The 23,762-nt window shown below is 41.2% G+C and overlaps 1 protein-coding gene across 2 annotated transcripts; it reads right to left on the bottom strand.

Moving 5' to 3' along the window:
* Positions 1–1,536: 1,536 nt before the first annotated feature.
* On the bottom strand, positions 1,537–21,644 carry reps1 (RALBP1 associated Eps domain containing 1). 2 transcript variants are annotated; one of them, XM_073492698.1, is made up of 19 exons: positions 20,884–21,644; positions 18,919–19,042; positions 15,404–15,633; positions 14,536–14,698; positions 12,703–12,833; positions 10,961–11,123; positions 10,807–10,870; positions 9,902–10,056; positions 9,377–9,498; positions 8,846–8,926; positions 7,003–7,090; positions 6,446–6,547; positions 6,252–6,312; positions 5,940–6,138; positions 5,645–5,839; positions 5,466–5,555; positions 4,834–4,988; positions 4,643–4,748; positions 1,537–4,555 (listed from the first exon to the last, which is right to left on the bottom strand). In XM_073492698.1, the coding sequence occupies exons 1-19, from the start codon at positions 21,034–21,036 to the stop codon at positions 4,487–4,489; spliced, it is 2,451 nt and encodes an 816-aa protein (XP_073348799.1). In that variant the 5' UTR covers positions 21,037–21,644; the 3' UTR covers positions 1,537–4,486. The 2 variants fall into 2 exon arrangements, with proteins under 2 accessions (XP_073348799.1, XP_073348800.1); XM_073492699.1 differs by lacking the exon at positions 8,846–8,926.
* Positions 21,645–23,762: the final 2,118 nt, after the last annotated feature.

The following is a 23,762-nucleotide window of genomic DNA, read 5'->3' as shown; positions in this document are numbered from 1 at the left end:
GTGGTGGTGGACCGCCACCTGTTTTGCGGGCCTCAGCCTTTTTTCTGTTGGCTATACTGGAGGTCAAATTTGAACATATCCAGAAAACAAAAATTTGGAGACATGCATGTACAACAGGCATTTAGGTGTGGCTTTCATATAGACAATATTAAATACTGGCAGTGATGGGATGGCTGAAGATTTGGCTTTTTCTTTGTTTAGGGGATTTTCCTAATTACTTAAATATCGCTATCACATGTTGAATGTAGCCACTGAATGCTGTTTAATGAGGGCAGGCTATAACAACACCACAATTGCTTGTAATTAAATTATACCTTACCTGTTTGGACTATATTTTTATATTTCATCTTTAGTTGCTGCCCGTTGCAGTCCGTTTTGTGCCTGTTGGGTTGCACCTGTGCGCTCAAACACACATATAGAATATAAATGTTAAATGAGTGGAACACTCAAGACGAAACATTTCTTTTTTTTTTCCAATTAAAACTCACGCCTTGACTCGGTCAGCAATTTTCTGCCACACAAGCTCTCGCTATTTTGCTGCTGCCCCAGTATTGCTTTGTCTTTTGAAAATATGCTCATTTTCTGCATATGCAGTCATTAATATTTCCAACTCCACTGGGGAGAAGTAGGAGGATCGAGGCTTTTTTCACCTGTTGCTATGGTGGATCATGTTATCTGCGTTCCACTGATGAGGGCTTTTTATATCCTCATGCACGAGCTTCACTCAGGTTAACCTTGACTCAGAGTTGATTGAACTAATTGTTAACACCTGTTCTGAAACCGAAAACTCTGAGTTTGACAGCTCAGAGTTGGTCAACCTAGAGTTCAGGTTTTGACTCAGAGTTTGTTAAACTTGCTTCCTGAAACAGGCCCCTGGTAACAACCCTTCAGATGTTTATGCTCTTCAGCCATCGAGAGCTCCAGACGTCTCTTAAGTTTGTCTTTCGTGGCTTCAGTGCAGAAACAGCTGAGCACCTCCGAGACACGTTTTGAATCCACTGTGCAAAAAATGTATTCAAAAAATCCACTGTGAAATACAGATGTGACAGAGGTTGGATTTCATTCACTGTTTAGGCCAATCTGCACACAATTATTTATACTTTTAAAGGTGCACTATGTAGTTTTAGGGAAGAAATATTATGATCTTCATTGACTGTTTTTTTTATGCCTAAACAAACTAAATAAAACAAACAAACAAACTCTGTTTTCATGACTGAATGAACCGAATAAACAAACTGACCTTTAAGGACAAAACAATTTCACTGTTTTACTTTGTTTATATGTGGCGGACCCTGCCACCTTTCTAGCTTCAAACAGTGTTCTGGGGACCTTATTTTCCTCTGAAAACAGCTTGTTTATTCAGTCATGGAAAAAATAAATATTTCTGAGTTTGTATTATTAGCTCATTAAAATTGTAATTATTAACATTTATTTTACAAAACCACATAGTGACGATTCTAACCCGAGCAGAGACGTGCGTGTTCAGTAGGACCATATTCTTACTTAACGATAAAGAAGTCAGCAGAGAGAGCAGCGTTTAAAATATTGTGCCGTTTTTATTTTTGTGTAAAAATCACACAGCTGCTAGTTGACTCTGCAGAGATACAGTACATCCATGCAGTTAAACATCTAGGATCCCACAGCCAAGAGAGAAGGAATTAAATAGAATATTCTTTCGCTGTTAGTCAGCAATTAATGCAAATTTACATATGAGTCCAAAAGTGTGTATCATATACAATATACAACACAGATCTGGGAGCAAATAGCATTCAAAATCCCATCAAAGACTTTTTGTTATCGACTGATTGCTTCTGCCTGCCGTGGATTGCCTCGTGGGTTCGGGGACGAAGGGGAGCTATTGTGCTAGCAAACATAAATCAATCCCACATCAATGTTTTTAATAGGGTTTTAAATGGTATTAGTTCCAGGTCTGGAAACAATATAACACACTCACACGCACACACACACACACATCATCGTCCTCAACAGCAGAAAAAAGAAGGCGAGCCTTGATACAACAAGGAAGAGAGGTCAGTCAGCCAATGCGGAAACCTGAACGCCAGTAGGGGGGAGTAAGGCAGATTCTTCGCACACACACAGGAAGCTCCAGGGACGAGACATTTATATTAAAAAAAGAAGAGATTTAACCAAACAAAACAAGACAGGATATTTTAGGGTACTGGCACAAAAACCTTACAGTTTCCAGGTTGTACTGAAGAAATAAAACTCGAGTGGTTCATTATTTTTTCTTCTTAAAGCATCTTCTTTTTTTTTTTTAAATACACGCGAAAGACAAATACAACATGCAGGTTAAAAAGAAAGCAAAGAGGAACACGACAAGTTTAAAAAAAAGGAGAAAAAAAAAGAAATAAGGAGTTCAAAGTGCAGTTGGGTCATTCAGGTCTCCCATTCTGTTGACTGGTCTCCGTTTAAGCTTCATCTACAACCACTAAAGGGTCGTATCTTGCAGATTTTAGGGTGATAGTGCCCTGATAAAACACTGATCTGGAGTTTACTTCCCTCTGGAGCCGGGCGCGGAGGGGAAGCGGACTGCTCGTCAGTACCAAAACAGAAAAAAAGGCAAAAATGAATCACAAACATACAGTAGATGGTGTTTTTTTTTTTTTTTTGGAAGATCTAAGATACAAAAACCAGAGTATACTGCTCACACAGTTGCTACTATCATAGTACAAACAGCTAAGTATAGTTGAAGATGTATCGTCCCGTACTTGCATAGTGCCGACTGCCCGATTGGAAAACAGAACTCTCATCTGCACCGTCAGTTTGGATCTGTGCGTTCGCCGACCGGGAAATCACAGGAAAACTTCTCCCGGATCGGCAACGCGATTCTTCATAAATGCCGCCTCCTGCAGTCAAGCAGCTGGAATATCTTCAAACCCCTTCAAGTGAATGTCTGTTTTGACTGAATGGTTTCTCATCCAGGTGAAATTAAAGACTGGAAATAACCGCAGCAACCAAAAAGAAACCTTTGAGGAGGGAAAAGAGGTCGCATTTTTCCTTTAAAACACAGCCCAAGTAGAGGTGAGAGAGTTCAGTCATTTGGCATAAAGTTAAACCATTCAGTCACATCAATCCCCAAACACTGTGTAACATAGAGAAAGACGACAAAGCACATTCTTTCATTCACTGCATCGTGACAACACACACACAAACAAACACACACACACACGTAGACTTCGAGGGGCAGTTAGAAGAGGGAGGTGGGTTGAGTTCATGTCGCAGGATGAGTCAAAAAAAAAAAGCCTTCACCATGATGATTTTGCCATTAAAGGCCTCACACAAACACACATGCCAAGTCCTGTCCAGAAGTAGCCCAGTATATTTCAAGGAGAGGCCGACCAAACCAAACTCCAGTCAAAAAAATGCCAATTTTACATTCCTTCCTTAATGGCAGGCATAGATTCCTGGTGTAGACTTCCTCGTGTTTTCAAAGCTTCTTATATATGTTGTAGCATGACTCTGCTACCTATTTTTAACAGACTGTTTTGAAAATGGACATTGAACATTCAGGAAAATGTACAGTAGATAAAGCAGAAATTCCTGAAGCCCTGTTTCCAACAATTTTTGTACGGTATTCACAGCGGTAGGGAAATAGGTTTGCCAATAAGTGAGAGGGCAATTAGAATATAGTTCAACATTTTGAAAAAGACACATACTTTTACTGTGTTGACTTTTCTGTTATTGTACAGATCAAACAAACAACAGACATGATAATTACTGAAGTTCAGAGATGCAGGTAGGTGTAGTTTTTAAACCTAAGACAGAGCCAGGCTAACCGTTTCCTCTTGCTTCCAGTCTTTATGCTAAGGTAAGTTAATTGCAGACTCCATCTCTGTACTTAAAACACATGAGACCAGTTTATATCTTCTCATCCATCTCTAAGAAAGAAAGTAAAGAGGTGCATTATCCCAAATTACTGAACTTTCTTTAAATTTACCAGTTTTCTAATAGGAGTTTGGTGTGGCCGAGTCTGTACCCACAGAGAGAATAAACATATTGGTGCTAGCCTCAGGTAAGTCACTAAACAGGAGCACAGATGCACAAACAGTCACACACACACGTCAAACACACTCCGCCTTTCTTCTTCAGTCATCCAGAGTTATCGGACACCAGCAGTTTGTCTTCGGAGCGTCTTGTCCGCCGCTCCTAACCATTTCTGAGTCTGCTGTCGTCCTCACGTTCACCTCTCTTCAGAGAAATTGAAAAGTGCCAGTTTGTAAAACCTCCTCTCGCTCCTGTACCTCCTCCTCAAGGTAAGACTCTCAGGTCCTTCCGGTTTATGATTAATACGTGTGTGATTGAGCTTTTTAACAGTTTTAACGGAGCGCCCTGTGGCAGGTCGGAGCCTCCAGGGAAAGCTGAGATGGTGGAAGGAAGGAGGGAGGGAGGGAGTGATGGAGGGTCACAGCGAGGGCCACAGCCTCGCTTCAGATGAAATACAGCCGAGGTTTCCTCCTCACGTTGGTTAAAGGTGAGAGAAAGGTCTGAGCTGCTCCAGCTGGACTTCCAGGGATATCCTCTCTTCAAGCAGGTCCTAGAATATTAAACATTATGAGTGACTCTTTTTTTGCCAGAGGAGAAAAAGTCAGAAAGAAAACATTAAAGACCACATCCCGCCTACCTTCAGCTGTTGCTGCAGTTCACTGTTAAGTCGTGCCAACACTGTGTTCGTCTCCTTGTTTCTTCTGATTGAAGCTTGAATCGCCTTTTTATCTTTTCCTACTGACCTGAAAACACAAACACACACACGTCTTGTGACACATGATACAAACGTAGTCTTAAATTGTCCTTTTAACCAACCAAGTTGTCTACCTGGGGATGGAGGGCTGAGTGGCCAGGACAGCAGCTATAACATTTGATTTCTGTGGACCGTGTTGTTCGTCCTCTGGTCGGAGCTCGTCTTCAGACTTCAACCTTCGGCGTATAGGTTTCGGTGGAGGGGCGAGCGGACCGGACGAACCCTTGGCCTGATGGACAAACCAGGAGAAAATCAACAAAAATATTAATTCAACTCCTTTTATTGTTTACGAGGAAGCTTTTATGTGTCTTTATGTCGTTTGTACAAGTTAAAAGTTTGTTATTATCAAATTTGTTTAGAGCTTATTCAAACAATAAGTCAGTTAAATGATTAGTTGATCAACAAATGCTTCTTTTGATTGTCTATTAATTGGTTGATTCTTTTCTCCATTAATTGATTAGTTTTTTGGTCTAAAAAATGGGGAAATTGTATCAGCATTTTTTCTGACATTTCTAGACGAACATAAATCAATCGACCTTGTCAATGATTGGCAGCTTAGGCCTTGAGCTTTGTCACATTAATAAAAATCTTTATATTCTGACAGTTTATTCAATTTTTCTAATATTGTTCAGTTGTGTATTGAATCAAGTACAAGCATCATCTATTCAGTGTATTTCAAAGTAATATTTAGAAGATGTTGACTCACAGAGTTCACAGTAGCCGAGACTCTCTCGTCTGCTTGTCCATCACTCTTCACTGTTCTTAAAGGGCCGGCTCCCTCCGACGGCTTCTCCGCCTAGAGACACAAAAAACACGATCAAAAGCACGACAGGTCAACTAAACTACCTGGAAATAGAGCTACACACACTCCAGTTAACAACCCACCTGTCCAGGCTCACTGTGTATATCGACCTCCGGCAGGCTGGAAGGCTGTTCGGACGCAGCGAAGGCCTGAAACTGACTGAAGTCGGCAAAATTGGGTTGTTGGGGAATCTGTTGGGGGGAGGTGGTGGTGAGTACTGCTCCGCCTCCTGGAGCCCCCTCTGCCTCTGCACGATGCCCAGTGAGTGGTACTGATGTCTAGAGAGAGAGGTGATGATGCAGTTACACCTCATGCTTTGTTGCACGTCATTGCCTGGCACACTGTTGCCGCTGTTGAAGCGTTTTTTCGCAGTCTCACCTGTGTTGGCAGAGGTCGAGGCGGCACAGCAGGCGGGTAAGCTATCGTAGAGGGTTGAGGTTGTCCTGGCGCAGTTGTTGCGGCAAAGGTGCGGTTCATGTCGAGAGACGAGGAGCGAGAGTGAGAGGGGTGGGGCCTGGGTGGAGGCGGAGGGGGGGCTACCACTTTCAGAGCCTCTGGAGACGTACCCGACTGAGACCTGAACACAAACAATTAGGTTGATGTAGTCTCTTCATGCTCACAAAACAAAATTTGATATAAATGGATGAAGAAAACAACGTTAACTCCAACAATAACATGAAAATCACTGACCTTTGTCTTGTGATTGGCTCCTGGTCTGAGGTGAAGGAGTCTGAACTGCTGTAACCATCACCTTCAGTGGTAGACACAAAAAAATCCCATAAACATTACACCAACTTAGTGACCCACAAACCAGAAAACTGTGCAGTTCAAAACACAAAGTTTTGAAACGGGGACTCTCGCACGGCTGCCCATCCTTTACTCACCTACAGTGTTGGCGGCTACAAACTTCATGGAGGCAGGTAATTTGGCTTCTTCGGACAGTTCGGGGGGTTTAGCCAGCAGTGGACTGGTCGGGTGGTTGTGGTCTAAAAGTTTGACAAATAACAGGAATGACAGAAGTGTTAATTCTACTGCAGTTAATTACAGAGTGACAACAATAAGTTAGTTAGCAGTTCAGTACTAATTTTTCATCCCAAAATATCTTCAGGAGAAGCTTCAGAAACTGCTGATAAGCCTGACCACAGCGCGCTTCCACTGCCTGTTTATGAATAATGAAATCAAGACTGATTATGTTTAATCACATGTTTCTGTTTACTCATAACAAATGCCAGCCTCTCCGGTTGTAATTACCTCTCCCACACACCAAACTCAGCAAGGGACTCAATGTTTAACATGCACTCGTATGTAAGCCACTCAAATCAGATTGTTGCCAGAAAAATGTGCTGGTACGGCTTCTATTGTAGGTTTTAACTCATACGTCATTTAAAGCTCACATAACAGTCGATAAGCAGTGGAAAAGCAAAGCCAGAGGTTGTCTCACCGCTGCCAGTCCTCTTCAGCTCCATCTCCTGCATGTGGATCTTACTGGGCGTCATCCGGATAGGCACCGGGTGGACGATGGCCGTGTCCTGAGGGACAGACAGAGGGAACGTGAGGTGAGACAGAGGGATTTATGAGGTTTCACAGAAGGAGACATGTTTGTAGACCACCACACTTTATTCTCAGTTTACTTTGTCAGGCTTCGCCTCCATCTGTCAGTTGACTCTTTGAAACGCAACAGCTCTGCCTTGTTTATCAAATGCAAACAAAGTGAAGACTTGACTTTATGGTTGCTTTATTCACATCAAGTTTTTAGATTGGTGCTGACCCATTTTCACGATTTTCTTCTGTTATCAATTTAAGAGAAGATATGAATAACACTGACAACAATATTTCGCAATGACTTGAAATATTGTGATGTAAGATGAACCACAGGCCTCTGGAGGACGGTACTGAACGCAACTAAGCCCATTTACTTTAAACAAGTACTGCTTCAAACTACAAATTTAAGGTATTTGTACATGAATATTTCAGTTTTATACTACTTTTTACTTTCACTCCACTTGAATCAATTATCTTTTTTGACACTTCAAACGCACAGTATGTTGTTTCTGCCACTAGGGGGTCTCTCGATCAAAATAAAAACAAAAGACAACGAAAGAAGAGTTTTATGATGATTGTGCAGTGGCGTGGGAACACGGGAGTCGTCTTCACGGTTAAATAACCACCCACAACTGCCTGTGAGCAATACTAACTGTGGTAAACAATAGACTGGCTATCGAGGTAGTTCACTTCACTAACTTCCTCCCTCACTGTCTGACGCATGCCTGGCAGTTACAGATTCCCTCAGTGAAGACAAACAGATACTCTTATTCAACCCCACAGCCATTAACCTCCTTCATAAGCATGTTGGCCTACTTGTTGGTTTTTATTGTGTTGTTGCCACTGGAAAAGTTTTACTGATGTACTTTGATTGTAAAGCTATGCTGATCATACTTGCTTACTGTGCTTGTTTGTCTATAAGATGTTACTGCCATTGCCGTCGCTAGACGATCTTGTGGAAAAATACAAAATAAAGTCCTGGCAAAACTTTTTCCGGAAATGTTACATTTCTAATGTAACAATGTACTAATATTTCTTTAACTCTGTGCATGTCCAACCTCATAGTAAAATGTCTGTGTGAGATATTTCATTAAAGTGACGCTCATTGTTATTCCATTCCAAATTGAGTGAAAAAGAAGAAACATTTGGGGTTTTTCGGGTTCTGCTCAGTGATTTCTGCTGCCCAGAATTTCAGCGCACTCAAAACCAATCTAAAAAAGATGCACACTCCTGCAAAAAGGCAAATTATGGTAGTCGATACTGCACTGCACGCCAGATTAATTGTGCAGAGCCAATTACTGCTGTAAGGAAAAGAAAATCTGCTAGAGGGACAGAAAATAATTCAGGACAGACAGTTCAACAGTACATTAATAAGCACCACACACACCACACATGACTTTTAAGTACTTACAGCATTGACCATATATGGAAAAATGTATCTGTCACAATCTGCAAATGCACTAGTGATTGGTGGATGTCACTGTAGAAAAAAAAGGTGATGTCCAATAGAAGCTAAGCCAGCCAAATCACAACACACTGACCACTGCTGATGCAGCAGACTGCACTTTGAAAGAACATCATGCACAGAGAGAGATGGAGAGATAGAGAGAGGTAGAGATAGATGAAGAGAGATAGCGATAGAGATAGAAAGAGAGAGAGAGAGAGAGAAAGCAGAGAGATCCAGAGAGGGTTAATGTCTGTCCATTAATGGTGAAACCATGCATACTAAGTGATTGACTTACAGGGTCAGCTGGTGCAATGTTAGAGTCAAATTGGGTCAGAGTTTGTGAGCTGGAGGAGCGCTCGCTAAACGTCTCCCACTGCTGCAGGAGACAGACAGACAGTGAGAAAAAACATGTCAGTCAGCCAGTGCAGTGACATCACACATTTACATCATCAGCCTGACCCTCTGATGTGACGCGACATCACCAGTCGTCGCCGGCAGACGACGTGGTGACGCGACATCGTCAGCAGGCGCGGAAACAAAAACAGACATCGCTGACTTTCGAACAGAACAGCAGGCTACCACCACAGTCCGAGAAGTGAGAGAAGGGGTGCTGAATTATCAGTAATTATGTCTGATGATGAAGAGGATGAAGAGGCAATCAAATCATGATGGATGGATAAAGAAAAAAAGCAACTTCATCTAATTAACCCTCATCAATTAATTATGATGAAACAAATGCACACAAGGCAAAAGCAAACAAACACAGAGCTCACAGTATGTGTGGAAATATACTAAGTATTCATGTGTGTTGTGTGCATGTTGGAACCTCGTTGCTCTGGTTCATCTCTGGCCAGGCCTGGTTCAGTGAAGGCATGGAGGGAGATTTGTTGGGGGTGACCTCCACCGGGGAGCCCGAGTATCCGACATCAGCAGTCGGCTCTGGAACTTCTGAATACAACAGGTGAGACACAGGTTAGCGAGACACCAAAGACAAATACCAGGGTTCCAGATTACAGTCCGACCAATTCTCCATTTTTGGGGCTGATGGCGACATAAAAACTACGATGTCAATATATCAGCATATATATCATATTTTTATTGAAAAAAATCAAACATTTTCTCAGGAGAGAGAGCAGCAAATAAGTAATGCTTAGTAAACAAGTTGATTGAAGCAGTCAGCTGATGTGTTGATGTGACATCAAAAGGGCAGTGAAAACAAACAGTATCTCCATCAGCAACTGTGATTCAGGTTTTGTACACTGCAGTGCAGTTACCTTACAGGTTTTATGGGGCCTGAAGTCAGGAAATTAAGAGAAAGAGCACCAAAGACAGACAGAGAGAGGCTGCGTACCTGCTGAGTCATCCAGGTCAATCAGCTTTGGCATCAGGCTCTCAGGCAGCTTCTCGGGGAGGTCGTAGCCGTTCTTCCTGGCCACGACCAGGTGAAAGGCGGCACAGAACTCATCCAGGGTCAGAGCTCCGTCTTTATCGAAGTCTGACAGCTCCCTTTAAAACACACAGTGGACATCAGTGAGTCTGCCAGCCTGACAGAATGTGTCACAATAACAGCAGGGAGGTTTGTCTAAATGGATCTGCTGCCTTTCAATCTGACTCTATCTTCCCCAGATCACTCAGGAAGATCAGTCTGCTTTTGCTAGTTCAGATGTTGCTTCAGATGCCTGTATGGACACACAGTCCCAGTTCAAGAGCTGAACACAACATTTGGTGCTGAATACCGACTCAGAGCAAGTTGTGACAACCAAAATTAAGGCCTGCTCCTACGCAAATGTGCCTGTAAGACTCGTAACAGCTGACAGCTGGTTTTTATATGCAGTAATTAACTGCGCAAGGATCCAGGAAAATGTTATTCCCCTTAAAAAAACAATGGCAGGTTGGTGGATTGGGGTTTAGACGCCGAGACATTTTCTTTTATAAAACTTTTTCAAGTAATTTATGGAAAAAGAAGCCCAAACTTTTTCTTTTCTACTGCTTCTCATTTATCAGAAAAGCCTGATGTTCTCAAGTTTCTACCACATATTAAAAAATGTGTGACTTCATGTAAACAAAATCACTTAAATCACTTCAACTTCTCAATCCACGACAGTTTTATCCTGCCCTAAACTATCGCATATAAGAAGTGATTAACTTTTCATATGACGGAGAAAAAGTCCCCTATTAGTTGCACTGATTCAAACATCTACATGCTACACTAAATAAACATCCGAGACGATTATGGGTAGTATAGTGACGACTCACCAAATATGTGACAGCTCTAAAATCGGTAGTTTTGATTTGGTGAAGAACTCTTTTGCTGCTGAACCTGAAACACACAAACAAACGGATGATTAAAACAATCCACTTTTTAACAAGTCTTGTGTTGCGAGTGTTTGCGCGTCTGCATTTTTCCTACCGGGTATGAAGCCGGTGAGGTCTGGCTGGATGGTTTTGAACTGGTTAATATAATACTGTCTCTGCTCGTCCGTGATCTTCCACGGATCATCGTAACCGCTGGACTGTCGCTGGATCTCATTGGTCGTTGCTGCTGAGGCCACTGTTCGTATCGTTGTGCTTTCCTGCGGGAAAACACGTGGGACATTCACAGAAAATGATAAGAAAGCAGCACCGGTTAAAAGGAATACACACAATCTCGTACATAATCAAGTAGAGCAGGTTAGAATAAAACTTATTACACTTATTTAAGTGTAGTTTCTTCAGTGGCTATACGTACTGTATCTGTCTTACACTTTGAAACTGTGAGAAATTCTAATTCATGAAAAATTACTTTCATTATACCAAAAACTTTACATTTTTCTTAAAACTTGGATTAGAGGGACGGACAGAAGCCTATCATCATATCATCAAAAGATTAGAGCCCAACCAATATAACGGTTGGCTGATATTGGCCTATTACAGATATACTGGTGTTGGTTTATATGTTGTCGATAAGTGCCGATGCAGAAAAAGATGCTTAGAGTCATTTATAATTGTTAAATTCCCAGTGAAGTGTATTGTTTCAGTGAGCTGATCTCATTCTGGCCAATAAGATTATTGTTCAACTGTAAAATATTGTGCCTTTGTTACATAACTTTGTGGCAAATATTTGATCAATTCATTGGAGGAATCATTTTTTTAAAAAAAGTGTGTGTATCAACTTTTATTATAGCAAAATAATCAATCACAATATTCTGGGAATCTGGCCTAGTTGCACTTCTTAAAACTACATTTTTAGCTAATGGCTTTTTCTTATCTGATGGCATTTGTTATAATTTTGAATTTATTTTGTTATAAACTATATTATATAAGATATTTTATTTACTATTATAAATGTTTTTACTGTAAAGCACTCTCTAGCTTTGTTTCGATTATATGATAAGTTGTCATCATCATCATTAATACTGGGACAGACAGAAGCATATTATGATGATGTTTAGCTCAGAATTACTGTCGTTTTTGAAGAAGCTCAAAATTAGCATGATGTTGGTCTAAAACAAGGCACAGGATACAGACGCCTTATCATGTTTTTTGCTTTTCCTGAGTGATCTTATACAAGTTGTTTGAGTTTTGGTCGTGCTCTGCTGGAAGATAATAAAGCACTGATATGAATTGTTGACTCATGTTTTACGCACAACTGTAGTCAGGAAGATATCTCGTGTTTTATGCTTGCAATGTCTGACGCCGCATTTTCATCTGATTAAAGAGGTTCACCATGTTTACCATCATTATTAACACGGACTGTCACTGTATTGCAAGCAGTCATTCTCATAACATGCTAATCTGCATTGATGACTTATTGTATTATCCCCTGGTGTGTCCTTAGGGTGTATGTGCGCCTCAACAATATGCATGCTCATTTTCTATACCTCTTTGTCACCACAGATCCCATTTCTGCTGTGCGATTATCTGATGGTGATGTTTGACCTTTTATGTTGCATTATGTTGACATATTTAAGCGTCATCGCACATTTTGTGACGATAATGATGAATTGATGTCAGAGTGGGTTTGCTTTCCAACAGAAGAATTCAAAGCCACGTTGCTGCACCAGTAGGTGAGATGCACAAAATATAAAATATAAAATATAATTGTAATTTATCAGCGTCAATCAGTAGGTCTGAGAAGCTCTAATACGGAGACGTTGACAGAAGCTGCCCTACCTGGACTGACGAGGGATGCATTGCTGGGAGCGCGCTGGATGGCGGGGTGTCTGCCGTGAAACTGACCCAACTTTCCTGACTTGGAGGAGGAGGCGAGTGGGACGACCACATTCCCTCAACGGGCACTGGACCTGGGGGGAGGAGGACAGTGAACGAACAGTGACAACAATTATTTACAAATAAATATACTATGAAGTTTTATTAGGATTAAAGCTGCGACTAACAGTTATTTTCTCGACAAATCCATTCATTATTTTGTTTATAAAAAGTCCAAAAAAAGTGAAGAATGCCAGTTAAACAGGGCCCAAAGTGACTTATTTCTATAGACTGTTTATCAGACCATCAACCCAAAACCCAAAGATGCTCAGTTTAATATCAAACGCTGATGTTTGAGAGCTGGAATCAGTATTTTTGCTTGAAAAATAACGATAACCGATATCAAAACAGCTGCTGATTAATTTTCTCTCCATCGACTGATCAATGCACCTTTGCAGCTCTAGAAACGATTCTTGTTTTTTAATATTTCAACCACATTTTGTGCTGATGAAAGCACAGCACAGATCAAGTCACATCCTCCTTGTTCCCATAATGACTAACAGCCATAACTGCCATTCTCAGCAAACACCGTTTTTGATGAAGCGGCAAACACCAGGAAGTAACACAAACACAACCAACTACAATCTGCTCTGTGCTGACTCTGTCTGACCACACTCACAACTAGTATCAACTTTTCTGCCTAGTCTGTCACATTTTTATTCATTACTGTTGTTATCATCATTGCCCCCAACGAGTGAAACTCTGCCTCTTCATTGCTATAGTTGAGGCATGTTTTCCTTTAAAAAAAAAAAAAAAAAAGGAATTACTGCAAACAACTACTTTCAGAATCATTTAATCTGCTGGTTGTTTTCTCTACAAAAGGAAATGGTGAAATATTCTGAAGGTCTCATACAAAACTGAGCGACACAGAGAAGCAGGAGATCTGAGACACTGGAGAAACCGACACCAGAGAATTTGGGCTTTTGTTGTCTTTAAAAAAACGATTCAAAAGGATTAATTGTCGATTGATTGCTGCAGCTCCACTTTAACCCAAGATACTATTTTGGCTGAGCAATATGGCCTTAAACTAATACATCTTTATATATAGTGCGATACACTGTATACATCATATCAGATCCACTTCCTCAATTTATACACATTTATTGTAATGAGCAACGCGTTTGTTAGTCTACCCACGAGAACTGTATCCACCCCTCTCTCTCTCCAAAAGAGAGGAAGAGGGAGTGAGACGGTGCGTCGATGGGGGCGAGAGGTGACACATGACCAGATTATCATTGTTTAGAAAAATGCAGCGTAGTGACGATACAGCAATTCACACAGGAGACGTAGCCTATACAAGGTGGACCTACCGATGCACATAAAACCCACGTTGTATCTGCTCATTTGAGTCAGAGAATCCGGTCTTCAGTTCATACACCTAACTGATGAATCAGAGAATTGTAGAGTAATACTGATCTTAGTTTGACATGATACAAAAACTTTCTATCTCTCATCCACAGGAGCGCTGATTTCTCTCATGGAAAAGTTAGTCTGGAGACCTGGGGTGACTATCGGTACTTTCATAAAAATATCAAAACATTTTTTAGAAATGATCAGTAATGTGGATGTAATGACTAAATGGATAGAGACAAGTATGAGAACAAGTAGAACAGTCTGGTAAATTCAGAAAATTACATCACTTTACTGCAATGCAGCCTTTTAAACCAGGAAAAGAAGAATATTATGCCATATCATATGCTAGCAGCCCTACATGCTACCATGTCAACTAAATCATACCTGCTTGTGGTTCTCTGAACTGCGTCCACACAGCTCCGGTTGCAGCCACCACAGGCTGTCTGTCTGCGTTTCCTCCGCTGTGCTGCCGCTTGTGTTTCCTCCACGAGGGAGGGGAGGTGGGGGGAGACTGGTGAGGGGAGACCACCGGGGACGTCGGCTCGGGCTGGAAACGCATGTAAATACAATGAAACACATGAAATATGTATTCAGTAGACAACTGCAGATTTAATGACGGTGAACGTCTCTTGGCATGCCATCGTTTAAAATCTTAATGTGACAACGAAGAAACAGAAGCGTGCAGAAGTCTTATTATGGTTTCACATGTTATGGGTATTAACGTTCAGATCCCATCTTAAAAACGTAAAGATTTCCGTCTTCAATGTGCCACATCCGGGCCAAGTGCAGGCCAGTAAATATAACTTCAAAGCTTTTTATCTGTTCATCACAGATATGGTATGTTCAAGCAACCAGCGAACGAAACATTTCATAACAGATGCAAACAGATAAGAGTCGAGGAAGAGGTCTACATAACTGACAGGCGACACACTGCTGAAGTAAAGTCAGCAGCAGAAAACTTGAGAGCAATTTAAGCTACAAGTATTCAAATGCACGAGAAAAACATCAGTATTCAAGTGGCATATTTTGAGTAACTGCTGGGTTTAGCTGGAGGAGGAAATTAAATGTGTGTACCATGTTAAAATGATAGAATATAGTTCAAAAAGTCCACATTTAATGCAGTTATTAAAGGACTAATTGTGCTAAAAGAAAGCATTAGAACCTAACCCAATACCTTAACTTATTGCCAATGCAGATGATATAAAACACAAAAAAATCCAAACATCTATTTAACTAAGTGTCATTTACTAACCTGAGGCTCTATGCTGGGTGCCAGGGGCTGGATGACCTCGTGGACAGGAAGTGAAGTGGATGATGGGGGACCTTTCTTGTTCTGGTGACCCCTGACTGGTGGTCTGGGTATTACTGCAGTGGCTGAGGCGGGGTACAACCCCTGACTGTCTGTGTCCTGGTACAGCGCCGCGTGCCTCGCCTCCGCCTCGTTCTTCCCCACCACGAACCTGGGCAGCGGCAGGTCTTTGACTGGTGAGACAGGAAACCAATCACGGGATTAGAGGACAGATTTGTTTCATATTGAATTTCAGGTGCTTTGATGACCAAAATCGGTCTCCGTTGACTAAACTTGTCAGATGAGTTTTTCTAGCATACCCACTTTCCTTCACTCTGCCACATTTACCTCTATTTCCATTACTGACTGCCTACATTTCCCAGAATGCCTAGATAAGGAGCATGAACTTGCTGCAATCAGCTGTGGTTTATAGTTGTTTACAGAGAGAGTGGCAGCTGTACAATGAGAACAACAGTTTGACAGTATCCCTTTCAGGGAGAGTCAGGCTGCTTCCTCAAAATAAAACACGCACTGACTGCTGGTCTGTTGAACATTCTGTTGCTGCAGTAAATGGCGTGTTTGTCTCCTATACATTGGATTTGTACAAAGTGAATAGTCAGAACAAAATGGCGAATATAGAGAAACATCCTCTCTACAGTTTTGCCATGGGACTTCTGACAAAACATAACAATTTTACTGTTTCAGATGTTTTGTTTGTGTAGCACTTCTTTAAGCCAATGCTACAAATAAAAGATAAAAATAAAAAATAAGTGAGACAGAAATTAGTAAAACTAATTTAGGTAGAAATCTGATCTGTAAAGGGTTTAAAAATTCAAAAAACACAAGGTGCATCACCAGAAGCTGTTCCTGGGCAGTGCCATTCTTATCTCTTGATTTAACGCTCGCTGAGCTGGCACGGAAACAAACGAGGTGCATGTTTTATTGGATTGTCATAATTAACCATAAGCGAGCAGGGGTGTAGCTGGCAGATACTGAACCCACTGCAGTATATACTGCATTGTTTATGCTGACATTGATAATGATGTAAACACAGACCTGACTGCAAACTATTTCAATAATGGAAAATCGTTTCTTTCCTTTTTTCAGCAAAAATGCAAAATAGTTTCTTGTTCCAGCATCTCAAATATGGAGATATGAAGCTTTTCTTTGCCGCAAATAATAGAAGATCAAATATGTTAAAAAAAATTTAAAAATCTGGAAATCTATGTAGGACTGTATGTTTGTGAGCTAGACAGCCGTTTCAAGACATTAATGTGAGGGTATTCACGATTATGCCGATAATAGATATTCACCTCAAGTGTTTTTATCACAATAATATATTTTATTGTCCTATCCCTAGTTATGACAGGTGTTTTCCCCTTTTTTTCCCGACATTTCATAGTCTTATCTTTTCAGAAAATAATCGTCAGATCAACCGATAATGAAAATAATCACTGGTTGCAGCCCTATGAAACCCATTAAAAATGTGCATTCACATCTGAGGGTTCATCAGCCTGGTCAAAAAAAAATCCTTCCCTTCAAACCTTCAGACCTGAGGAGCTAAATTAAAAAATCTGATATGTGGTTGCCAAATAGACCTGAATGCATGTCACAGAAAACACAGGAGCAATATGTGTTGTGCACCGTCTTCTGGAAAGCAACACTGTACATATATTCTACGTGTCAAATGTTTTCTGAACTCACTCTTCACCTTGGAAAGCTTTATCTCCTTCAATGGTTTAAGTAAATACCTTTCTTTGCAATATCTCAGCATGACCGCGGTGACTGTCTGATAGCACAAACTAGACAAACATTTTTAACTCGCTGCGTCAGGTAACTTCTGGGATTTATGTTTGAAGGTGCACGATGTAGTTTTGGGGAAGAAATTTTAGACAAACTGATTTTTTTATGCCTAAAACTAAATAAACATGACAATACACACTGTTTTCATGACTGAATAAACAAACTGACCTGAAAGGACAACACAGTTTCATACTGTTTTGCTTTGTTTGTATGTGGCGGACCGTGCCACCTTCCTAGCTTCACACAGTGTTCTGGGGACCTTATTTTCCTCTGAGAACCGCTTGTTTATCAAGTTATGGGAAAAATAAATATCTGAGTTTGTATTATCACCTCATTAATATCGTAAATATTAAAATTATGAGTTTGAATTTCTTCTCCAAAACTACAGTGCCCCTTTAAGAGAGGAAGTTACAAACACCCCGAAATTTAACACAAGCGTCCCCTTGAAACATGATGTCCACTTTGCGATGAGGAAGTGGCCCCTCTGTGCTTCCTTATATGTTTTAAAATCAAATTATGAAATCATTTCTGCAACTTCATGTTGCAATATTTCACACAGCAGTTGGATGTGACATCATGGTGTTTGAGAGGAGTCACGCCAAAGACAAACAGAAAAAATGCAGTTTTGCAGTTAAACCCTCGAGCTCTTCGACTACAGACTCTATTTAGTCGAGATAAATAGAGGGAGAGGAGAAACAGCACTTACTGTCAGGCACCTGATTACACAAATAATGAGCAACTGCCACCAACCGTGCAGAACGGCTGAATCAAATCATTTCTGATAGAGTTACCACATATTATATTTTTTGTATAAACCGACCAAAATATTTTCCATGCGAACACATAGTGAAAAATTTGGGGTTCAGCGTCCTGCCCAGGGACACTTTGACATGTGGACCGAAGGACGGCGGAATCAAACCACCAACTTTAATTCATGGCCGCCCCTCTCTTCAGGAGAATAGGAAAAACTGTGATTGCTTTATTTTAACTAGCATGCATGTTATATCTAACTAGGGATGCAACGATTATACATTATGATGGCAAGTTTATAGTCCGAGAAAAAATCCCAAACTTGACAATTATAATGCATTAATTTATTTCACAACAGTGTGGATGTATGAGCATTTTTAGTTAGTTTTTTCAATTTTGTCACCACGGCATCTATGTGTTGGCTTTCTCTGCCATTCGAAATAGAAAATATTCAGAATAATAAATAAAAATAAACAAAAAGTCAGGTCAAAGTGCAATTTGAGTAGAAATAAACGAGTTAAAGGGGGAACATCTCTTTTGCAGGTGTTATGCCCTTGAGGAGATTACAATGCCGTTTTGGTGAGCATGAATTTATAAACAGTGAAATGCTCCTTTTCACGCTTTGTTGCTGAGTAGAAAAGAAGCACTTGGTGGAGCTGAGCCTTTACAGCGACATTTTAAAACTGTGGTAAATAGTGAAATTAGTTATAACTGCTGGATCCCGACATCTAACACAGACGGCCTTCTCCAGGACTTCTATACTGCCCCTTGCGTCCTGTCACATGACCTCTTCAAACTCATTAAACTACAGCTTCTAAAACAGAAAAAGATTTTGGTCAGCCTGAAGAAGAGAGAAGTCCAGTGTCTGTGAGCCTGACTGTTTCTTTCTGGTGTGGGATGGGGGGGTTCAGAAAAGGTGGACTCACCCGAGTTGAGGCTCTCCACCCTCAGGGGCAGACCGGACTGGGCGATGGCGATGAGCTTCAGAGCGATGTAGAACTGGCTCCGCCCAAAGTGACCCAGCCGAGTGGCTCCACACAGCTCTGTGATCTAAACTCCCACACACACACACACACACACACACACACACACACAGGCACACACACACACACACACACACACACACACACACACACACAAGGACAAGGAGGAACAGTTAACAACATTGTACTCATGTGAAACGCTGATGTTGAATAAAGAGAGAAGAGAAGAGAAGCTTTTAACAGGCAAAAAGAAAATATAACTAACATTTTGGGATTGATAGACACACTTGCTATATTGTACTTAAGTTCTCTGAAGATTTACCGACTTAAAGTGATGGAGTTGAGGACTATTTTCGTCCTACATGCGCCAAAAAATCTGTCAAGTGTGACTAAATATTTTCACTGGTTGCTCCGGTGCGCCTAAAATTTGAGATTATTGCAATTTGTTGTAAAAAAAAATAAAAAAAGGAAGATGTATTTGCAACTGTATTCCTGTTTGCAATCATTGACATAATTGTGTTAAGAAATAAAACAAAAATGCATAATGAAGGGGCACCTAAATTAAAAAGTTGGGCCAATGTAAAAAGCTGGTCTGGATCCCTGCAGTTCACCCTGTATACTCCACAAAAACAGCCCAAGCAACAGTCGTATTTACTGTGTTCATTCATTGGCAGATGTTCAGTAGGTCTCGCCATTACTAAGCCTGATTATCACATATTTTGTTGTACTTGACGTCACGCTGAGCAGGCTTTATCCAAAACGGTACAATCAGGCAGCAAAACAGAAACTACAACGTGTTTAAAATGGCCACAGAAACACACACCGCACCGATCCGGCGAGTTTCGTGGCCGATTAACACCCATAACATCAGGACGACTCCTCAAGTGTGAGTCCTCTGGTGCCGAGAGCCGCCACAGCTGACTGATCCCTTTCTTGCTGACAAAGGACTTATTCTGAGTATGTGTGGATACAAAGCAGCCTGTTACAACAGGACACTGTAGCTGTGGATGTGTCTCACAGGCCACCACAGTGAGTGTACATTCTCAAAGATTGCCACACTGCCTAATTCTTCAGCTCCTCTTGTTGACCTTGAAACAGATTCTGACTCACACAAACTGCAAACACTGGCCTGCTCAGAGATCAGGAGTCACCAACATGGGCTGCAGCAGATTTAACTGGCCGCTCATCACAAGTCGTAGTTAACGGACGGAGCAGAGAGAGTCTGGACGGTGTGACCATCACATGAATTCTATAATCCGACAACAAGCAAGTGTTAATACACATGTACGAGCTCTGTGTGAAGGCTGGATTGTGGTGCTGGATGATACAAACCATTCCCCAAGTCGTGTACTGCTCAGACAGTCTGGGTTAGGTGACAGCTTCTATAAATCACGTTGACATGTGGACACTGTGACATTGTGTCTGCCTTTCCACCGTGTCAGCTCAACCCAGAGGCGGACAAAATGACAGATTTTAATGGAGTGAGGAGACAGGAAATAGTGGGCAGTAATGTGAGGCAAAGGGCTGCTGAGGACATGATTTGCTCCAACGCTATGGCGCTGTGACACATGCCCACAAAAACACCCTCAAAAGGGCAGACATACAAGCATGTGCTTTCTGTTTAATATGTCAAATTGTGCCTGATTCCCCAGCTAATGTTAACTATGACACTTGTCTGCCCACTCTCTTTGGCTAAGGCTAACATTAGCCAGAAGAAGGTGTGTCTCTTTTGCTGCGCAGCATTGCTAACCACCCAGGCTAACCAACTATAGCTGCACTGGATGACAGGTCAGCTCTGACAGCCAGGCAAGTCTGTAAAATATAGAATAACAGGGCTGCATTTCGGGGCCAGCCTCGCAGGTCTGGTGATAACACTTTAAAAGCTGGCACCCGCTAACGCTAGCTTACCTGCAGGACAACTTCGCTGGGTAGCTGGGCCGCCCGGAAAAGGTCAAGAACTCTCCCATTGGAAGCCACTTTTTTGGTGTTGTCCGTGTCGCAGTAAACGAACAAATCCGAGTAATATTTCTGCTCGTTATCAGTTAACGTTAGACTTTCCATCGTAGTACCAATCGGACCTGAAAAGCAGACTACTTGGCTGTTGATTAGCCCCTTAGCCAATGGCTGGGGCAGGATCCAAAAAATGGGCGAGACTTCAGGATCCCAACTTAGCTAGCGTTGCTGTACTAGCTAACGTTGAGGTTAGCTGTAATAATGTTCACAACGCGCTGTGTCGACTTGTTGTCGCCCGATCCCACTCTCTGTAAAACCCCCTAACACTGTCTGCTATCAAAGAGAGCTGATCACCATTCAAAAATCCAAACCAGGAATGCCTTCATACAGTTAATCACTTAGTTAACTTGTTGGGCCAGTCAAGCCAAGTAGCCAACAGCTGGCTAGTGGTACGGCGAGCTAACAGCTACCTTGAATCAAAGTCAGTGGCACTAACGTTAAGCTAACTAGCAAGTCGCAAAGTGCCTCCACTTCCTCAGCCCGGACGTTTACCGCGTTAGTCTCACGTTATAGCACTTCTTCTCTCTGCAATCCGTTGTGGGATGGTGTTTCTGCGTTTCGCTAGAGACAAATTCCTCTGCGGGGCCGTTAGAAGTAAAGTTTCATGGTCTTTGGGCTCCTTCCTCTAGTAATCTTAGCCGCCATTCCTACCGCCAGCGTCAAGCCACTCAGAGTGAAAGTGACACTTCCGGCAGGGTTCTTCAAATTAAAACACCCCTTCAACTTCGCATCCTGGCAATTTTTACCCTAACTCAAGCCCCCCCTCGAGCTATATTATGATATATATGATCAACAGTCTTAAAGAGTGGTGCACATGAAACAATCTCCAGCTCAACGTCAGCAAACCCAAGGAGCTGATTGTTGATTTTAAGGAAAAAAAGGAGGCAAAGACACACACCCCTGTCTACGTCGGTGGAGCTGTGACTGAGCATGTGAACAGTTACAGGTTCCTTTAAACCCTTGTTTAAAAAAATGACAAATTAATTTACCTTCTATCTTGTATAATAATATTTTCACAGGCCATCTTCTTTTAACCTTACCTCACGTTTGAGTGCAGTGAAGGTGGATTAGCAGCCAGGCATTGTGGGCAACTGTCTTGGGGCCCCAGCCGTTAGAGGGCCCAAATGCCCTGCACTCATTAACAAATAGTCCATGGTAATTAAATCCACTTCAAATTTATTTGGCAACATGCACCATTAAAGCTGCTCTCTCTGTCTGCCTGTGTGTCTCTCTCTCTCTCTCAAGGCTACGCTACTGACGACAACGATGATATTAAAAAATGAAATATTGATATCAGATCATGATATCAATATTAATCACTTAGTTAATTTCTGTTTCTGTTTCGGCGGTTATGCAATGGAAAGAATCATCAGGCGTAATTGTTCTTTTTGTATGCTTTAGTACAGCTATGGTTACAGACTTTCCACTTCTCTGTTCTTGTTGCGACAATATCATTATTGTAAATTCTTCAGGGCACAATGACCTTGAAGTGAAAATCTGATATTGTGAAAGCCCCAGATGATGTAGTTTTCACCTGTCGTGTCTGAGCTGGTCAAAATAAATTTAATAACGACAAGAAAAGACACCTCCCTCTCCCAGAGAGCTCCCTAGTGGGTCAATCCATCCATAATTGCAGTGGGATATAGGCCAAGGTTATGGTTTGAATATATGTCTGTCTCAGTGTATAAGAGACATCTTGCATTGTGTTTTCATGTTGCATATTCCCAAATCCATCTGTGTTTAAGTTGCCACCAGTCAAAGCTGTATTTCAGCACACAAAAGCTCTTCGCATTGCACAGAAAGATGGAGGGAAATGAGGTTAATGTGGCCCGCTGGCAAGGTGATCCAACATTCAAGTGTCATGTCGTTATTTATAGATAAAAAATATTAATAACAATGCATTTGACGTCTTTGAAAATGAATTTTTGTCAGCCTATAATGGGCCAACAAAGAAAGATTTTTTTGGGTGAGGGTGTTTTAAATATGTTTTCATGAATCAAAAGCGCAAAAGAAAAATCCCATCCAATCAAATCATTCCCCCTGTCCCCCAGAATATTAAATCTAAATAAACAAACTATAAATAGATGCAGATAAATACAATTTAAATGCAACAAAAGGTTTTAAATACATCACTCAATCACTTATCCGGCATATATCCAGTTACACTTAGCTGCGCTTTTGTTCTGAAGACAAACTCATCACACTTCCGGTTCCACCGTCACGTTTTTTAAGGCTAGCTTGATGTCTCGCGACGTCACAGGGCTACCGTCCGAGTCAGCGCGAGCTTGCTTGGCCTGTAGGGACCCGGATGAGTGATTTCAAAATAAAAGCTTCATGGATACAAGATGGGACAGGTTAGCCTACTGCACTGAAAACACAGCCGTTGATTGGCTGTGTTTTTCAGATGCTAACCTCTGAGACTGTTCTCTGTCTCACTGTTGTCTTTAAATCAGTACACATCAGTCAGTACACTTCATCACTTCTATTTCTGTTTTTATAATGTTAACCTTCATTTTATACTTACTATCTTTGCACAACAACAACACACCCTGGTTGCCCTTACATTCTGTAATTATTTGTGTCTCATGTACATACATAGATAGTATATGCACATTCACCTTATCCCTGCTGTCCATATATTTATTCTACATACTCTGTTTTTGTTTTCTTGATGTATTATTATTATCATTATTATTATTATTATTATTATTATTATTATTATTATTGCTGTTGTTGTTGTATTTACTTTTATTATGATATACATTTTATTTACT

Source organism: Pagrus major, chromosome 22 (assembly GCF_040436345.1).
Source record: "Pagrus major chromosome 22, Pma_NU_1.0".
Lineage (NCBI taxonomy): Eukaryota > Metazoa > Chordata > Actinopteri > Spariformes > Sparidae > Pagrus > Pagrus major.
The sequence above is the reverse complement of the archived record's forward strand: the minus strand, read 5'-3'. Positions and strand labels throughout refer to the sequence as shown.